The 20,894-nt window shown below is 37.1% G+C and overlaps 1 protein-coding gene across 2 annotated transcripts in view; it reads left to right on the top strand.

Moving 5' to 3' along the window:
* LOC149838794 (suppressor of RPS4-RLD 1-like) overlaps positions 1 to 20,894 on the top strand; it is a 116,252-nt gene that overhangs the window by 21,113 nt on the left and 74,245 nt on the right. For both annotated transcript variants that reach the window (XM_090006818.1, XM_090006819.1), the window contains exons 4-11: positions 1,050 to 1,094; positions 1,178 to 1,279; positions 1,354 to 1,434; positions 3,538 to 3,604; positions 4,384 to 4,484; positions 4,576 to 4,683; positions 9,792 to 9,862; positions 10,002 to 10,058. In XM_090006818.1, the coding sequence (XP_089862944.1) occupies positions 1,050 to 1,094; positions 1,178 to 1,279; positions 1,354 to 1,434; positions 3,538 to 3,604; positions 4,384 to 4,484; positions 4,576 to 4,683; positions 9,792 to 9,862; positions 10,002 to 10,058 (632 nt within the window). The remainder of the gene's footprint in view (positions 1 to 1,049; positions 1,095 to 1,177; positions 1,280 to 1,353; positions 1,435 to 3,537; positions 3,605 to 4,383; positions 4,485 to 4,575; positions 4,684 to 9,791; positions 9,863 to 10,001; positions 10,059 to 20,894) is intronic.

Below are 20,894 nucleotides of genomic sequence, written 5' to 3'. Positions count from 1 at the left end.
GACCGGGTTTCCCCGGCTCGCGGGCCTATTTGACCGGTCTTACCTCCTTGAGCTGCCTGAAGATTAGCACCATTCTCCTATATCTACTATGTCTGATCTAATTGCTTACTGTGGAGACAAAAAGTCGTCAGAGCCGACTTTTTTCCAACCAGGGGAGAATGATGCAGAGCAGGACTGGGTCCAGCTTACACCAAATGACCCAGGCAAGGGACCGAGTCTGCACATGGGGATTGACGATCGGATCCAGGTGGTGGATCCGATCCAGATGGTGGTACCAAGGCGCCAAAATGGAGCACTCCTGATGAGCACGAGGAACGCAGGCCCAGATGACCCAGATCCAGCAGCAAACAGGTGTTGTCTTGGGTCCGGGTCCACACCCGAGACCCGGATCCAGCAGGGGCTTTTAAAACCCCTCTAGGGTTTCGTGCACAGGGCAGAGATTGAAGACAACCGCAGCTTTTCCTTTTTCCTGTTCTTATTCTTTCCCTGTTATTCATTTCATTAGTTTTCCATTGGTAGGCTAGGGATTAGTGGATCGTTTGCACACGCTGAGATCGTGGATTCCTCTGAGCCGACCCCCAAGCACTCAAGGAATCCAGCACCTTCACTGCATCAAAAATCATGTGCCTTGTCTCTTAGATACTGGGAATAATAGAAGAAGGATATCAATTTTATACAGATCTGAATGAATCTAATTATTTAAAATTATTTTGGTCGAATCCTATTCTTGTTTTCATACTCGGATTTGGATTCAGTGCGGGATTTGGTAATAATATGTCTGAATGTAATCTGACCCATTTACGTCCCTAGACCCAAAGCATATTTCTTATTAAACAAAGTAACAAGTCAATGCAAACACATGATAGCGTCTGATTGAGCGAATAATACCTGCAGCTATGACTTTCTACTAAATAGTATGGTAGTATATGTTGTGCCATTGCACCAATGATAAGCCCATATATAAATAAATGTATAAATCAATACATGAAAATATATGCATTCTAGAAATGCCAAAAAAAAATCCAAGTTGATATAATTTCTTGTTACAGGTAAATAAAGGAAACTATGATCAAGCTGTATCCATCTTCAACCAGGTTGTCATCTTCTTATTGCCGTGTTTCTCAACTTTTTATTTTTCAGTATCTGTTGCATGGCTAATTTTATGTCATGAATATAGATCCTAAAAGAGAACCCATTGTCTCCTGAAGCATTGATTGGAAGGGGAACAGCATATGCATTTCAAAGAGATCTCGATACTGCTATTGCAGACTTCAGTAAGGTTGCACAACTACAGTTGTTTATCCTGCATGAAGATTAGAAATATGTTAATTCCACACATCGTGTTTGCTTCAGGCTATACAGTCAAATCCACTGGCTGGAGAGGCATGGAAGAGGCGTGGCCAGGCCCGTGCTGCCTTGGGTGAAGTTCTGGAGGCAATGATTTATTATCCACTATTGAAATTTTAAATTATTCATTGTATCGACTATCGTGTTTGTGTTTCCAGAGACTGTTTTATTTATGACTTGGTTATCGGTACAAGTATCACTAGCTACATATTTTTTTGATCCTGTGTCCAGGTGCATGCATACATGTTTGTATGAGTGTTTACATAAATATGTATGCTTGTTTATGTGCACGTGTGTCCATGCATGGTTTCATTTACTTTTTCAAATCGAAGAGGGTCGAATGTTGCTTTAGGGCATGTTTGGAAGTGGGAAAGATGTAGGAAAAGTGATACAAAATGAAAAATCCGTACTATTTTTTCGACCCTTCCAATTTGAGAGAGCTTTTCTAAAAAATACACTTTTTGATAGAAAACATTCCTCCATGGGGGGAGGTAGCGAAATGTTTCCTACCAAGAGAAAATGGTGAGGTTCATTCCCCACCACCTCTCATCACCACCACCACCCATCTCACCACCACCACCACCACCACCACCACCCAACTCTTGAAAAACTGCATTCCCCATGATGATTTTCCACTATCCATCATCATCATCCATCTCACCACTACCTCTACCACCCACGGTCACCTACCTCCCATAAAATGGCACCAGAGAAGCTCTACCACCACCACCACCACCCACAATGATTTTTCACCACCACCCACCATCACCCACCTCCCAAAAAACCACCCTCCCCACCATCCATCACCACCCACCATCACCCACATCCCAAAAGACGTCACCGGAGAAGCTCTACCACCACTACCTCACGTTGATTTTTCACCACCACCACCCATCTCGCCACCACCACCATCACCTGCCTCTTGGAAAACCATGTCGGAGAAGCTCCACCCCCCTCTTCCTCTCTCTCATTTTTTTTTAAGATTTTCCATTTTATTTTTCTCATGGTACCCAAACAAGTGAAAAATTTTCATTTTAGAAAATTTATCATATCAAAACTTCTCATAGGAAAAATTTTCTTTACCTATGAGAGTTTTTCTTGCTTCCAAACGTGCCCTTAAGGTGATCAAGAAGAAATTGTGGAAAGATTGGCATTTACTTGTGAGGCTATTTGTGAGACCCTATGTTTAGAAGAATGGTGGATGTGGTTTGGTTTTTTGTGGAAGAGTGGGGGAATATTCAGTGGAGATAGAAATGAAAAACTATGTTGCATGTATTGGAGTAAGAATATGCACACCAAAGAATAGCTATCGAATCTGATTGATGGAAAAGCATGCCTTCTGCTCCATTTATATTAAGAGACTGGAACATCTCTGTCTGCAAGAGTTTTGAGGTTGATTTTGTTCAGTCCCACCCAATATTGGGTACCCAAATACACCCTATTGAATCAATGGAAACTATGTGCGGAAAATTATCATATATATAGTTTGTTGCTAGCCTTTTTCTTATTTTGTACAAAAGCTGCACCTTTAGAAGGCTGATCTTGTTTTGATGTCTTTTACTTACCTCTTGATCTCATAGTTTTTCCTGTTCTCATCCCGTTCACCTCATTTTTTTTCTCGTTTTCGCATAACTGGTCTGTGACACATGATGGGAAAATTCTAAAAATTGTGTGCACAGCAAGGCTTCAATCTATTATATGATCTGATGTTGGCTAAAGGAAATATGAATGAGGTCATTAAGTCTTAGTAACCAGATGAATTCATTCCGCTATCCATGTTTGAGTTCATTTTGATGGCATTCGTTCTTAGACTTATTTACCTATACCACTTCTGAAATGTTGCTCACCTCGTGGTACCTTTGTTGTTGCATGTGGCAAAGAATTGACATTGACTGAACCTTGTTAATTTATTCTTTATCATGTGATATTTTTTATAGCAATTTTTTGTTAGCATTAATTTAATTGAACTTAGACTTTCTAGAGTTTTTTACTTACAAAAAGTATAGATTAAAACAATTTTATGTTGGTGTTCTGAAAAGCAGTTCATGTATTCACTTTTTTGCCCCCAAAAAAAGTTCATGTAAGATTTATGGTATGTTCTCTTATGTTTATATCTCTTTAAAGAATGTTGTCTCATGTTTATATCTCATGTATCTTATTGATTAATGGTGCATTTTCTTTTATTTCCAGGCCATTGAGGACCTGACAAAAGCACTAGAATTTGAGCCAAATTCGTCAGACATCTTACATGAAAGGGGTAATATGTTGGCTACAATGCAGAATCTGTATTGCATAACCCCCTCCTTTCTACATTTGAAGTTAGCTAAAATTGATAGCTGAAAGCTTTTGGAAAAAACCTGTAGCAGTGGCCCTTATGTGAGCTTGTGAAACCAAGAGCAACAAGAGTAGGATTCATGCATAGGTCTATATGCTTGGGCTGTTTGCCACATTGGGTTTAATTTGTAGCATGTATAGCCAAGCTACTGGTGTGCACTTTCATCATATCCATGATCTTCTGTCAAACCATTACCATGTAATATGAAATGTAGGAAACAAGCTTCTGAATATCCTGGCTGTATGTCATGGTTGGTTTCGCCCTTATGACAATGGAATAATTGGTCCAGGAACAGAAAATGGGGGCTTTAGATGCTTTGATTCTGGAGAAGGTATGATCAAGTTGTATAAACTAGTGGAAGAAGAACAAAGAGCAGAGACTAACAGGAGATATAATAAAGTTGAAAATAGATAGATGGTCAAGACAATAATTCAATACTTTGTTCATTTTCTGCATAGATGATATTGAAGCATATGCACTATTCTATGCTACAAGTTACTGCATAACTTCTAGATGTTAGAAATGAAGAGAAAGAGATACATTAAAAATCCATTCATAATCTCCGTCTGATCCAGTGACAAAGTTGTGCTGCAAGCTTGCAAGTGGCAGTACTTCAGTTTTTTCTTCAGGAAAGGAAGGCTGTACTTCAGTTTTATAATTCTTAAAACTTCAAACAATTAAAATTTTTCTTTTGACTGCAGGTATTGTCAATTTCAAGTTCAAAGACTATAATGCTGCAGTTGAGGATTTATCTTCTTGTGTGGCGCTTGATAAGGATAACAAATCTGCATACACATACCTTGTACGAACATTTGGTTTGCTGCTGTATATTCACTTCTATGGCTCAGAAAGATCTTGCATTTCCATTTTGCTTTTCTCTTATTCTATGGCAGGGCTTGGCATTGTCATCTCTTGCTGAGTATGAGAGGGCTGAAGAGGCACATAAGAAGTCCGTGCAGTTGGATCCAAAGTTTGAAGATGGATGGCTACACTTGGCACAGGTATGCATAGGCTAGTGGTTACCACTCTTTCCACTTCAAATTTGAAAATTTTATGTTCCAAGTATTTTTTTGTTTCTTTTGATTTTTTTGAAGATTGTTGATTATTTTCTTAATAGGATTATGTGAATTCTTTATTTGATTGTTATCAGTCTTCTGTGATTTAGATAGAAGATCTAACTTGTAATTTTACTTCTAGATGTGACATTCCATTAATTGCAAATCATTTTTTCAACTCTTCCATCTCCATTTTTTGGTTCATTTATTCCAATATAGGTTACATGCCGTTATGAGCATAGGTATGTTAGCATACCAGTGGATCATCAACTTGATACATCAGGTAGCCAAAGGTTCTTGTATCAATTTATGTAACATAAAAAGTTTTCTGATATGCTGCCAATCCAAAAAAAAGGGTTTCTAAGATGCACAAAAGAAGAAACAATGGTAGTATCATTTTTTTCATGCTTGTACCTGAATTTTTGAGTTTTAACAAGTATAGACTAGCTGATTCGTAGCCGCTTGCTGGCAGCTCGACTTGTACTGCCTCTTGTTGGAAGATTGACATCAAGTCTCAATGTTCCTGCTTTGCAAGTTTATCAACCTAGATATCTTTCTCAGGGTTGTAAATTTCCATAAAGAGCACATTGGATCATGTAAGCATGGCTTTAACTAGGTATGTTACATGGAATCCACCTTCTAAAAATAGTGCATAGGCCAAACATTTCCATTATGGGCCAATTAGCGGTTGTTGAATCTTTACTTTCGGCCATGATTTGCAACCTGCAACCTGAATGTTGTGCTCCTGCCTGCTAGTGCCCTAGTTCTTCATATATGGTGACCCTGATGGCTCAAGTCACACAAGAATCAAATATTTGTTTATATTTAAATGTCTCAGTATTTGTGAGCTTGGAGTACCTCTCTCTGCATGAAACTAGTAGATAGAACGATGCATTGGGATACTATCCTTTGTGGTTGAGGTTTTTTGAGTGCCTAATGACAACACCTAGCAACCTACAATGGTTGGCGAACAATCAATAGTCCTCTTTCTGGATGACATATACAAGGAGACCTGTTGACGTCCATAAAATTATTCAGGGAACCTCTAAGACCAGGTCAAACGGATTAAGCACTATTCTGTCCTCTGGCTAGCATGAAAGGGCACCAACATCAAACATGTCTCCATTAATAGCTAATGGCAGCAAGTGACTAATGGAGTCATTGTTAGGATTAGGACAGAAACTCTACCCTTAGTGACCATGGACCGACCAAATAAACGGCCTAAGTGGAATGGTCTGGCACCCTGTATGGAATCTAAGAGGCGCAGCATCATAGGATCCATGAATAATGTATAGGATCATATAGAAAAGAGTGGAAGACTTGCTAGTCTAAACACGAGTCTAGGGAATAGGTTGTGGTGTACATTATCTAATGAAGTATGCAGAAAGATAAAGAATGCTAAAAAGGCATTCACAGTGTCCAACAATGGACAAATACACAAAGAGGATGATAGCCAAGTCCACTATGGGACAATACACACACAAGCTTTAAGAAAAGCACAAGCTAAAATATAAAATCTCTTATTGAGAGAGAGAGAGCACTAAGGCTTAAAGAAATACAAGGGGATACAACTCTATTTATACAAATGAAATGGGATCCAAAAAAGGAGGCCAAAAGGGGGCTCCCAAAGAGTCGTTGGGAGCCCCCAACGACTCTATTGTGGGCCCCCTATTTGGCATGAAATAAAATAACAAAAATAAAAAAGGAAAAAAGAAAAACAGAAAATAAAGAAAACAAAAAAATAGTTGTTTAATAAAACAATTGTGAAAAGACTATAATACCCCTACCAGGTATTATATATATATATATATATATATATATATATATATATATATATATATAAAGGGGGGTTTGGGGTTCCCCCCGGTGCGGGTCCCGCTGCGTGGTCAGCGACAGGGGTTCGGGGGGCCCGCCCCTGGCCGGGGGTTATAGGGGGGCAGCCCCCCCCCCCCCCCCCTCCCCCAAGATTTTTTTTAAAATTCCGCAGCCCATTTCATAGGGCAATTTAAAAAAAAAATCCAAAAATGGACAAAAATGACCCTGAGTGCGTTGACCGCACCTAGGCTTGGGTTGACCGCACTGGGTGCCACACCCGCACCCGCGTCGCATTACATCGACGTGGGTGCAGCACCTGTCTGGCCGAATCCCTGTGACATATATATATATATATATATATATATATATATATATATATATATGCATTAATACATATGATTTAACACCCCCCTCAAACTTTACGGGGAGATGATCGAAAGTTTGCCAAGGAAAAACATGAAGCGAGGAGCTGGAAGAGCTTTATTGAAAAAAATCTTCTAACTGGTATTCTGATGTGACATATGACAGCGTAACTGTTCCACGTAGATACTCATCGCGAACATAGTAGCAGTCTATTTCGATATGTTTTTGTCTTAGTTCAACATCCTCCATAGCAACCCATTTTGGCTCTAAAAGAGCCAACTCATCACATAGTGAGTTTAATGCACTATAGTAATCTTGTATTCTCGAATCACCTTGTTTGGTGGTTCTAATCTTTTCTTGCAAAAAATATGCTCTTGCAAGGTCTTTTTGGGTATACATACCCTTCATAAAGAACCAAGCCTCATTGGCTCGGCGGAATTTAGCTATATTTGCACATACCTTGAGGTCGACATTGTTCATGAACCAAGCAAGAATCTTGGCGTGATTGCTTTCCCAATCTTCAACTTTTCTTTGATGGTCTTCAATGGCTTTGAGGTGAGCATCTCCCTCAAGAGCCTTTTCTTGGTCTCCTTCAATCTTGGTGAGCTCTAATTGGGGTTCCAGAATAGAACCCATTACATAACCCCAAAGTTTCTTACCTTTGAGGTTGTTTTCCATTGCCGATGCCCACATCATGTAATTCTTTCCATTGAGCTTGAAGGATAGATCGATTTTGGCTTTCATGATGCCATCAAAGTGTGTGAAGAAAAAGGACAATGAGTAAAGAGATGAATGTCACGCCTTTGCTTCTATGAACCGAATGACTTTGATACCATGTAACGAAGTATGCAGAAAGATAAAAAATGCTAAAAAGGCATTCACAATGTCCAACAATGGACAAATACACAGAGAGGATGATAGCCAAGTCCACTATGGGACAATACACACACAAGCTTTAAGAAAAGCACAAGCTAAAATATAAAATCTCTTATTGAGAGAGAGAGAGCACTAAGGCTTAAAGAAATACAAAGGGATACAACTCTATTTATACAAATGAAATGGGATCCAAAAAAGGAGGCCAAAAGGGGGCTCCCAAAGAGTCGTTGGGAGCCCCCAACGACTCTATTGTGGGCCCCCTATTTGGCATGAAATAAAATAATAAAAATAAACAAGGAAAAAAAAACAGAAAATAAAGAAAACAAAAAAAATAGTTGTTTAATAAAACAACTGTGAAAAGACTATAATACCCCTATCGGGTATATATATATATATGCATTAATACATATGATTTAACACATTAGTGACTGGCTGTACTCCTGCACACTAAGGTCTCTAAGTACCTTATCACAAGACCTAACAACCTATAATCCATGGCCCTGGCAACCAACAAATCAGACTAGGAGGAACTGCGCACCCAAATTCGGTGCTTTTTCAGTGAGGCAATAGCATATGGTCCACGGATGATCTACAATAAGATTTAAAAGTGGAGTCTTGAAGACCCTCCATGTCAAATTCTTAAGGTCAGTGAACTGATCATGGCTGGTTGACACAGTAACAGAAAGGACACTAATGAGCTTATCTAGTCATAGGTATTGGAGCAACCTTTGGGTCACTTCCTGATCTAGCCCGTTATTGATGATTGCCATGATTATCAGAGAGGGGTGTAATTTTGCAGGCCTCATTGGGCAACAGTAGGCTTCCCTAGATTCAGTAGACTTGCTTTGGATGCCTTTGCAAATATGGTTGGGAATGGACTCAACAGAGTAAGCTTGGCCTGCCTCATTGGATTGGAAAAACAACAGATCCGTATTGAACATATTACATACAGTATGGTCCATATTCATGTCTGAGTTGTGTAATTGTAGCCCTCCTCCCAGTGGCCCATGAACCCATTGAGCACAGTTGCTAATGTTTCCAAAATTCATTTCCGTTGGCCTGTTTGTTACTTATAATCTGTCATCAATGTAGGATGTTGGTATCCCTTCCATGTGAAGTGAGAAATTTGTTTAATTTGTTACTCATCAAAATCTGTAATGATATATTTTAAGTTTTTGGTTTTTTTATCTTACACGCATGCTTTTCATCGATAAGACAAAAGAGCTCAGTGTCCAGTAACATATACTACTACTAACACCATTCTTTGGCTTTCATGTGTGTGTATATGTGCCTGTGCTTATGTGTGCTTGTTCACCCACATGCTACCTTTTCTCGTATCTTCTATTCTTACCTGTTGAATGTGAAAAATAACCTCAGTATCCAGCAACATATACTACTACTAACACCATTCTTTTGTCTTTCATGTGTCCGTGTATATGTGCCTGTTCATGTATGCTTGTTCACCCACATGCTACCTTTTCTCGTATCTTCTATTCTTACCTGTCGAATATGTGAAAAATAACTTCATGCACACTTTAAAAGATTCAGTAATCTCTGCTGATTGCTCTGTTGAGTGGATATGATTCCTTGTGTCTGTTTTGGTGTACATATTTGAGAGGAAAAATAAACAATGTGAGGACACAGGTAAAAACAGATGCATTTAAGATAGAACAATTTGTGTACTTTCATTAGTCTATGTTGCATATTTGGGAATAAGTAGTTGATGTTTGTGGTTGTTCTTGCATTGCCTTAGACTTGTAGTGGAATGTATTAGTTCACATTTTTAGGAAGAAAAAAAAGTTTATGTCGGACCCAAAATCTTTATTTTTGGACAGATTTTGATCTGTGGTTCTGACCTCTCTAGTTGATATAGTTGTTTTTGAGACACATCATGAAGCTCAACATATGAAGTCTTTTTCTCTTAATGTCGAAATGCCTCATTTCCTTGTGATGCAATTTTTAAGACTTTTAGCACGCATGACGGTTCTGGTGAATGACAGTTTTACCAAGAGATTGGGAGACCAGAGAAGGCTCTTGAATGCCTTCAACGAGTTATTCAAATCGACAGCAGGTCTGGATTTTCCTTTTTATTGTTAGTTGTTTTCTTTTAAGTGGTTAAGACCTTGAAACTTGTTGGTAATCTTGCAGTCTTTCAATATACTTGAATTCATCTACATAACTGTCAAGTGTACTTTTGATATATGATCCAGGCTTTCTAAGGCTTATCATTTGCGTGGGCTTCTCCAGCATGCCATGGGGGATCATAGGTAACCATTGTTACTGTTATAATGTAGAAATTGATAGTTAAATATGTGGACCTCTATCTTTATTGTCATGAGATTGATCATTTACTTGGCAACTAGTGTGCACGTTCCTTTGCACTAGTGATACTTTTATTATGTAAGTCGAGATTGTCATGAGAGAAGAAGCAATATGTAAGTGCATATAGCACTCACACACACATGTAGTGCATTTTAAAGTCAAGAATCAATATCATAAAAAAAGCAGAAACAAAATGATAAAAAAACTAATAAATTATAGAAGGAAAAAGCTTGGAAATACATTGATTGATACAAAGTGAATTCTTATGAAGGGCTGAAGAGAAGGAGAGAGTGAAAGATTTCGGGTTTTCGAGAAACCACGATCTCCATTACCAATTACTTGGCCTAAAAGATTCATTCATTGATTAAAACTCATTACGATGCTGTAGTATTTATAGACATCAATCCATATCCCTATTTGAACTGGGGACTGTACCTGACTCCAAAATGCCTAAATAGATAATGAACCCAAATACAATAAAAGACCCATACTCATACCAAAGACCCAAACTAAAATTCAAAAGGCTGAAAATCCTAAAATAAGACCAGTAATACCAGTGGACATGTCGTAACACTCCACTGTGCTTCCATGCTCACCTTGTCCTCATGGCATGTGTAGCCGCAATCCACAAATGTTGCTTCACTTGTTTGCACTTCCAATTTTGCTCAATTCGTGCAACATGTTAACTAAACTCATCTCTTTGTCGATTTAGATCTAGTACTTGTAGCTCAGAAGGATACAACAAGGTAAGGATCTGTTTCCTCAAAGATCCACAGAGTGTATAGACCTGATATGTTGGTGAACATTAAGAAAAGGGGCAAATGGATATTCATAGGTTAACTAGGTCTGGATAAGAGGATCCAACTGAAGATTCAACTGGATACAATTATGTTTAACTGGATTCAAGTTAATCTTGAATGGATATGGTTTTGTAATTAGTTTTAGGGTAGGTTCAAGCTGAACAGCGGTTGAATCCATAGCTTGGTAGCTAAATGGGTTTGGGCTGGTACAAAGGGGTGCAATTGATTATTTCGGTTGATTTGGGTTGGTTCAAGAGGATGCTCAAGTAAAATTGAGCCCAAGCCCTTGTTAGAAGAGATAAAAATATAAAGGAGTCGGTTCTGTCACTAGATTTGGTTCCTAATTTTGGTTTAAGATTGACATTGTCGCCGGGGTTTTCTGCTGCATCTATGACTTCCTGATGTTCGACAAGTTCTTCCTTGACATATCAATGTCATCTTCTTCTTTAATGGCTTATAATGCTACATGGTCCTCGAGTTGATAAAACTTTTTGTGGGTCATCTTAATCATCTCCTGTGTAGTTTTTTATACTGTAGCGAGTTAATTTTGTATTGTCCGACACATTGCAGGGGCTTGTTGCAGTTTGATCTGCCATTCAAGATCCTTGATCACCATCTTCAGTTTAAAGTCAACCTACTTTGACTTGAGATCTCACTGCAGAAAGAGTGAACAAGGTGAGGATGTAGCTTGTTCAAGAAGAACGACCAAGACTCTGCCTGTAAACTGATAAAGGCACGGCAAGTTCTTGTTTCAAGAATACTAGGAATTAATGAGGTGTTTATCAATGAAGTGATGTTGGCCTTGGACTGTATGAAATGACACTCTTCAACAGGCCAAACTCCCAACCTATAGTGAATTATAGCTCAGCTTAGATGGTCCAACCAAGTGGAATCCGTTTGCTAGTGAGTGTATTGCCTAACTAACTCATCTAACTTCATAATGTAAGGATGAAGGATGTTCCTCCTCCTTTTACTTAAAAGGTAACCACAAGGCTGCCACAAGGGGTAAAATCTGTTAAGAGTTGTACATGTGGGAACTTAGAGATAAGATCCATTCATGCAAGCGAGCTGACCAATCTGTGAGAGAATACTATGGTAAATTATAAAGATTATGGGATGAGACGACTCAGCGTGATTCCATATGGGATACAACTAATGATGCCAAGCAATGGAAGAAGCATGTTCAAGAAGAACAATTCTTCCAATTTATGAATGGGTTGAGACCCGAATATGAGCAAGTACATATTGCTATTATACATAGACGCGAGACTCATGAGGCTCTCACTACATGAGATTTTGGCAGTAGTATGCATGAAGGAAATAAGGCTCAAGTCTTCTACGGAGCCAAAAGAATCCAAATAAACTGTATTGTCCGTGTCTAGGCCCGGTTCAAATGTTAGAACTTATAAACCTCCGCACTTCAATAAATTTCAACAAGATAATGAAGGGAAGAAAAAAAATCATTTGTCACTTTTGTAGAGCATTCTTCTAGGAAGTGCCTTTGAGTTTTACTTTCATTCGAAGATCAATGTATTTTGATAATGTCTAGATGATGGTCGGTTCGGTAATTCTAGTGTAATATCCTTTGCTTTGACTGGTTTTGAAACCCCATAGCACCCTAGTTACAATTACTTGGTTTTGTTCGTGTACAAATTGCTTTATCTTAATTTGAAGATCATTAATATCCTTTCACTTTTTTTCTGTTCTGATATCAACCATTTCATTTCTTACCACCTTATTGAGTGATTCATTTTTTATGTTTTGTCTCCACGGCCGATGAAACTTCTTTACACATAAAAGGCATATGAACATTGATAAAACTCTTGAAAACTCAAAGAAATTTTTGGTTTCAAATGTTAGGCATATTCCAAAATTAAGTTTAAATCCTGGCAAGACCATAGAGAAGGAAGCGACTGCTACATGAACTTTATTTAATTATCCAATTTTTTTTTTTGTAATATTATAAAAAATAGTGATTATTATCTTTGGCATAAACAGTTTAGGATATCCTTGTGTATCTAAAGTTCCATATTTTTCTTGTTTGGAAAGTTTTTGTAATAAAGAAAATTGTAATCATATTGATTGCATACTTGAAAAAATGAATTCTCTTCCCTTTGCTAGACACAATTTCATTTCTTCTCGGTCTTTTGAATTGGTGCACTCAGACGTTTGGTGTTTGTCTCCCATTGCCTCTAAGGGAGGTTTGTCTTATTATATTGTGTTTATAAATGATTTCTCTAGATATACTTGGATTTATTTTCTTAAGCATAAATTATAAGCTTTTCATTATTTTAAAATCTTTCATGCTATGATAAAAAGTTAATTTAATTTCAACGTATCTATTTTTCGAACCGATTCAAGAGGAGAGTATGTTTCAAATGATTTTAAAAATTATCTTGATTTAAATAACATTCTTCACCAAAGGTCTTGTCCTAATACACCTCAACAAAATAATTTATTAGAAAGAAAACATAGACACATTATAAAAACTGCTAGAACACTCTTGATTTCAAATAACGTTCCAAAATACTTGTGGGTCGAAGCGACCCTCATTGTTGTTTATCTCATAAATCGTATGCCATCATCTTTATTAAAAAATATTACTCATGTTGAAAAACTTTTTGGTGTTCAACCGGATTATAGTAGGTTGAGAGTTTTTTGCTGTAAATGTTTTGTTTTAAATTAAAAATGAGAAAAACTCTCTCCAAAAGTCATTTCTTGTGTTTTTATTGGCTATGCTGAAAATAAAAAAGGGTTTAGATGCTATGACGTTAAAAATAATAAATTATGTGTCAAGAAATGTTTACTTTGTTGAAAAGGAAAACTATTTTGACTCTAGTATGCCTAAGAAAGACAATGAATATTCATTTATGTTGTATTTATTACCTAAAGTATATGTTGATAATGATGTTGATATACTTGATCAAGAGAATATTATCAATGTGGAACCTCAAGTAGATGCTAATAATAACCTCAATGAGAATGTCACTTTTGAAGTTGAGCCACCTCTCCTCACTTATTCTAGAAGAACTAAGAACCAATCTAGTGCTTTAGAAAGGTACATCCAAATAGAACAAGATGAATCTTCCTACCTTAGTAGATCTACTAGAATTTTGAAACCCCCGATGCATTTGTATCCTATGAGTCTTTCTCCCTTCAACACAGAACATGTTTAGCTTACATTTACTCATATTTTGAACCCAAGACTTATGGTCAAGCTAAAGATCTTCCTGAGTGGGTCAAAGCCATAAAAATTGAACTAGAACTTTAAAAAGAGCCAAGACTTAGGATATTGTGAAGTTACCAAATGGGAAAAAGCCAATAAGATATAGATGGGTGTACACGATAAAAACAAAAGTGATAAAACATTAGAAAGACACAAAGCTAGATTGGTTGCCAAAGGATATGCTTAAGAACACATGATAGACTATGAGGAAACCTTTGCCTCCATAACAAGAATGAGCACTGTTAGGACCCTCATAGCCCTAGCTTTTATTAAAGATTGATCTATATATCAAATGAGCGTAAAAAGAGTTAAAAAAAGTTTATATCGATCCACCTCTAGGTCTTAAGGTTCCACCTGGATACAAAACTTTGTATGGTTTAAAACAGGTTCCCAAAGCTTGGTATGATAGATTCAATATTGTCATGTTAAATTTTGAATTGACACTGATTTATTTGTTAAGACATTTGATGCAGGTATAGTCATTTTACTGTTGTATGTAAATGATATGATCATCACTAGTGAAGACAAATAACGAGTTAGTCATATTAAGAATGTTCTTGGAACTAATTTTGAAATGATTGATCTTAGATTTCTTACATATTTTATTGGTATTAAGGTTGCATACTCACCTCGTGGGTATTTATTAACCCAAGATAAATTTGTAACTAAGATTATTGACATATCTGGTATTACTGACGAGAAAAGAGTCGATATTTCAGAATAAATTAATGCAAAAATAAAAATTGATGATGAAACGCCTTTGAATGATTCCACATTGTATCGTCAGATGATTGAAGCTCTAACATATTTATCCATCACCAGTCCTGATATTGATCATGTAGTTCACACTGTAAGCCAATTCCAACACTCACTAACTATTGTGAGCATGATTGTTGTTATGAGAATAATTAGATATATTCAGGAAATTATTTCAAAGGACTTTCTTTATCATCTTCCTCACTTGATTTAGTTGCTTACTCCGACTCAAATTGGGGAGGAGATTCGAATGATTGTCACTCAATTACTGATTTTTGTGTATTTTTAAGTTACTCATTGATGTCTTAGAAGTGTAAAAAATAACAAAAGGTTTCTCTCTCATCAATGAAAAGTGAGTACCAAGCCATGACCACCACTACATTTGAAGTTATTTGGTTGAGGTGACTGCTTGAAGATATGGGAGTATATCTTATGGCACCCTCAAAGCTTTACTGCGATAACAAGAGTGCTATTTATATTGCCGACGACCATATGTTTCATGAGAGGACTAAACATATTAAGATGGATTGCCACTATGCTCTTGAAGAATACTTGAAGAAGACTATATCATTACCTTATGTCATCTTCAAATATCAATTAGTGGATTTCTTCACCAAAGCGCTTCCTCTTCCTAGATTAAATTTTCTCCTTGACAAACTTTCGGTGATCTCACTGTAAGTTTGAGGAGTTTTAAGAGTTGTACATGTGTGTGTGTATATATATATATATTATTTTTAGAATGTCGATAGGTCTTTTTGTACTTTTTTATTCTAGCCATTGGGAGCTCTCCAACGGCTAGTAGGTCTCTCTCCAACCCATCCCACTTGCAGAAGTAGGAGACTTTGAGGTCTCTATTCTTTATGCTTTTTGTTATGCATATTTCTTCAATAATATATATATATATATATATATATATTTTATATTAAGTGTGTGCCTTTGTGCATGTTGCGAGTTCTCCTTTTGTGGATTGTGTTGTGCTATTGCCCTTGTAGGCATCTTTATTGATCTTTTGAGGTATCATTACAAAATCAACCTTGATGGCTACTTTTGAGCAAGAGGATAGGACAAATGCGTAAAGGACAAAAAGAAATAGAGAATAAAAAGGAGTGAGAGAGGAGGAGCAATAGAGAGATGAAAATGTCAAAAGAGAGAGATATTAGAAAGAGCGTATGAGGGGAGGAAAAATCAATAAGGAGAGAGAGAGAGAGAGAGAGAGAGAGAGAGAGAGAGAGAGGCAACTTGGATTGGGTTGTCTTTACAACTATGTCACACAGACTCGGCTAGGGAGGCGCTGCACCCAAGTCGACATGCCCCGACACGGGTGCGGCTTCGAACTCGGCCCAGACTCGGTCAACACCGAGTCAGACTTGATCAACGAGTCGAGGCCGAGTCCGTCCACATTTTGGACTCGGTCAACTTTGACCGAGTCAAAAAATGTCCATTTTTAGGACAAAAAAATAAATTTTTTATATATCTTTTAAATATATATATATATATATATATATATATATATATATATATATATATATATATATATATATATATATATATATATATATATATATATATATATATATATATATATAACCAGACTGTGCAATGCAGTTGCACAGTTAACTGCACAGTCACAGACTGCATTGCACAGTCTGCAACTGTTAACGTATAAAGTTTAAACATTTGAATGTCAAAACTGAACAAATCACAAAGATGTGAATGCTATAGTAAAGGGGTCATTTCAAAAATTGGACCAGTACAGATTATGGACCATTTCACAAGGTCATAGTTTCAAGTTTTTTTCCTTTAACCATGGCCCATAGATTTGTTTACCTTAATTTTAATTATTTACTAGAATTATTGTTATATATATATATATAGCCGAGTCCCTGTGTCCAAAATTTTTGAAATTGCGCTGCACCCGTGTCGCACCCGCACCCGCACCCGCACCCATGTGACATAGCTTTACCCTCATGGCAGTCATGCACTGCAAAGTGGAGTGTGGCAACGTCCCAACCAAGAAATGAAAGAGAAAGAAGACGGAAAACAATAGATTGAGATAATGCCAAATCTTCATCTTTCAGTGATTGTGAGATATGCAAGAATTGATGTTCTGATACCAATTGATACAAATTGAATTCGTATCAAGGGCTGAAGAGAAGGAGCAAGAAAGAAAGAATTAAGGTTTTCAAGGAAGTGGGGAACCCCGACGTCCGTTACTAATTTCTCCGCCTAAAGATTACTTTATTCATTGGTTAAAACTCATTGCAATGCTAGTACTTACAAACTCATCAACCCTAACACTATTTGTACTTGGATCCTTAATTTTCCTAAACAAACGCAGGCTTGACTCAACTTGACGCTACCTAAATATATATGAACCCAAATACAATAGAAGATCCATACACATAACCTAAGTCACACGGACTTGGCTATAAGTTCGACGCACCCGCGTCGACATGCCCCGACATGGGTGCGGCTTTGGACACGGGGCATACACGTGTCAGACTCGGTCAATGCATCAGGGCCGAGTCCGTCCACATTTTGGACTCGGTCAACTTTGACCGAGTCTATTTTTAGGGCAAAAGACGTATAAAAACTAAAAAAATTGATCTATATATATATATGTATATAGCCGTGTCCCCTAATGGGCACAACTTTGACCGAGTCTTATTATTGTTATATATATATATATTTTTTTAAATATATATACATATATATAGCCGTGTCCCCGTGTCCAAAATTTTTGAAATTGCTCTGCACCCGTGTCGTACCCGCACCCATGTGACATAGCTCATGACCAAGACTCAGACTAAAATCCAAAAGACTAAAAATCCTAAAATAAGATAATGCCAACAGACATGTAACACCGTCTTTGATGTGTAATGGCTTGAGACTTACCATGTCGTCACCTAGACACATCTCAAAACCCACGTGCCCGTATGTCAGTCTGCCATATGCCATCTTTGACTATCATGATTGTATTTGTTTTGATTTTGACATTTAAACTTCATGATTGTATCTGAAAGATAACCGGCCTAATGTACAAAAATATTTTGACAAATAATTGTGATAATTTCTGAATAATCACAGATTTTTCATTCAATCATTGTATGTTTTTTTTTCTTTTTTGAAAATGAAGCCTTAAAAAATGTGATATACTGAGAATATCGTGATATCTGGCAACTATGGTTTATAGTTAAATGTAGACCATAGATAGGGCTACTCTTTTTGGCTTGCTGAAACCAACAGAATTTTTTCATCTGATGAAATGCGACTGAGGAACTACATAAACCATTAAGGTTTATGAGTTCTTTCATGGCTTTCAAATATAGCGAATATGCATGCCCGTCTATACATGGATGGTGTTACTCTGAATATCTGTCAAGCTGCAAGAGCAAATGAATCTTTCAAGTTATAACATTCATTAATTGTGGCACAGTTGTAGATATTTGTATATGTTCTTTTTCTTCTGGGACATTATTCATGTGGTTTTCTTTCTAATTTATTGTTGTTCATTATGTATTTTTTTACTGCCATATTAGTGCTATTATTATATTAAGAAAATAGATTGGAGGTGTCACCCTTCACCCATTGCACTGTTTCATTAAGGGCCAACTGATTCTCCTCAGTTCCTCTCTCGTGTATGGTTGATTGGGACTGCATTTTCAGTTTGGTGCATGAGGTCAAAGTGCACCTAGGTGAGCTAGGTGCTGGCTTAGTGCTCAGCTAGTGCCTAGGAAGGAATAGTTCAAACAGAAATCTTTCTTTTATACTTAATAAAATTTGTAAATATATTTAGATTTTTTTAGTTGTCTTTTTTTTTTGGTTTCTTAAATAATTTTAGGTTTAAAATTTGTTTTGCTATTTGGCTTTTAGGTGTCACCTAGGTGTCTAGTGGGGATGATGCCTGGGCTTCACGTGGTGCTTTTGACTGCATAGCATCTGATCAGTATATATGCAGGTTTTGTCTGATAACTGGACAAGTCTTGCCCATTTATGGCTGTCATAGGAGCGGAAAAGTTGAAACTTTTGCATGGATGACCAATTTCAAAGTAACTGTGTATGGATTTTCTTTGTGCAATTGTTCATTGGGTCCATGTGTTTGCTTAAAAGCAGCAATACATGCCTGATGTTTGTTGCAGAAATTAGGTGATTTTTTGACGACACAAGTACCTATAGGCTTAGAACAATGTTGTGAAAAGCGTTGAGGCCTACTGAGGCGCTCCACCAAAAAATGAGGTGAGGCGTAAAGCGTAAGCCTCAATTTTTTTTTGAAAACTTAAAAAAAACTATAAAAAATATCTAACAATACAAATAAATAAAAAATGCTTCATTGATGAAACAAGCAATAAGAAATAAAAAATCTAAAATAAATACTAAAAAGTATGAGATTAACATGTAAAAGTAACTGAGAAACTGATCGTAAAGCATAAGCCTCATTTTTTTTCAAAACTAAAAAAAAACTATAAAAAATATTTAAAAATATAAATAAATAAAAAAATGCTTTATTAATGAAGTAACAAGCAATAAGAAATAGAAAATCTAAAATAAATACTAAAAAATATGAGAGATTAACATGTAAAGCCGTAAAGGTAACTGAGAAACTAAGAAAAAAACTAAGGATTAACACCAACACTTCTTCTTCACACACGCCTTAGGCTGGCGCCTTGAGGCACAGAGGGCCTCGCCTCAAGGTGAGGCACACCTTTTGCGCCTCAAGGCGTGCTTTTAACAACACTAACTTAGAATTTTATGTAATGAAATATGCGGAAAAGAAATGTATGTCCTACAATGGACATTCACACATAGAAATCAAAGAACAAGTCCAAAAGAGGACATACACAAAAGCCAATAATGGCTAGAAAACATAAAATCTTATAAAGGCACTAAAAGGCTTGAAGAAGCCACACATACAAAGGGGGAGACCCCACTTATTTATAGGCAAGAGAGGAGTGAGGGAGAGTTAGAGAAAAGCAAGAGAGAGGGACCATTGGGAGTCCCAACAAGGAGTCGTTGGGCTCCCAACGACTCTTTGTTGGGCCCCCCAATGGCTGTGCATTAAATGCACAAAAGCTACAAAAAAAAAACAGAAAAAGAAATAAGAAAAAATAGAAAAAGAGAAAGGAAAAAAATAAAGGGAAAAAGAAAAAGACTAAAATGCCCCTATTGGGCTAGTTTACAGAACTACCCCTTATCGGGTAGTGTATGATAAATATATTTATATATATATATATATAAATATATATAGATTACATATATTTTAACACCCTCCCTCAAGCTTTACGGGGATACAACGGAAAGCTTGTTGAGAAGAAACATGAAACGAGGAGCAGTAAGAGCTTTGGTGAAGAAGTCCGCCAACTGGTACTCGGATGTGACGTAGGGCAGTGCTATGGTTCCTTTTAGGTATTCATCTCGAACATAGTGGCAATCCATCTCAATGTGTTTAGTACGCTCATGGAAGGTGTGGTTGCTTGCAATATAGATAACACTCTTGTTATCGCAACACATCTTCGAAGGAATTGAGATGACGATGCCCATATCACAGAGGAGACTTCTAAGCCACACAAGCTCTATGGTTGTAGTGGCCATTGCACGATATTCCGCTTTAGTTGAGGATAATAATACTTTATGCTGCTTCTTGTATCTCCAAGAAATCATAGTCACCTAAGAAAACACAAAAACCAGTGGTTGAGACTCTATCATTGGGATTTCCTCCCCAATCAGCATCTGTATAAGCAATTAAATCAAGGGATGATGAAGAGGAAAGAAAAACTCCCTTAGTTATGGTGTTTTTAATATATCTGACAATCCTTAAGACTGCACTCATGTGCACAGTTGTAGGTGCATGTTGAAACTGACTGACAGAGTGAACTGCATGAGCTATGTCTGGCCGAGTGATGGATAAGTATGTCAGAGACCCAACGAGTTGACGGTAGGGAGTAGGATTCTCGAGAAGTGTCCCATCTTCTAGCCTTAGCTTTGCATTGATAACCTCAGGG

Source organism: Nuphar pumila, chromosome 5 (assembly GCF_984573655.1).
Source record: "Nuphar pumila chromosome 5, dmNupPumi1.hap1.1, whole genome shotgun sequence".
Classification (NCBI taxonomy): domain Eukaryota; kingdom Viridiplantae; phylum Streptophyta; class Magnoliopsida; order Nymphaeales; family Nymphaeaceae; genus Nuphar; species Nuphar pumila.
This window is presented reverse-complemented; position numbering and strand designations above follow the sequence as displayed.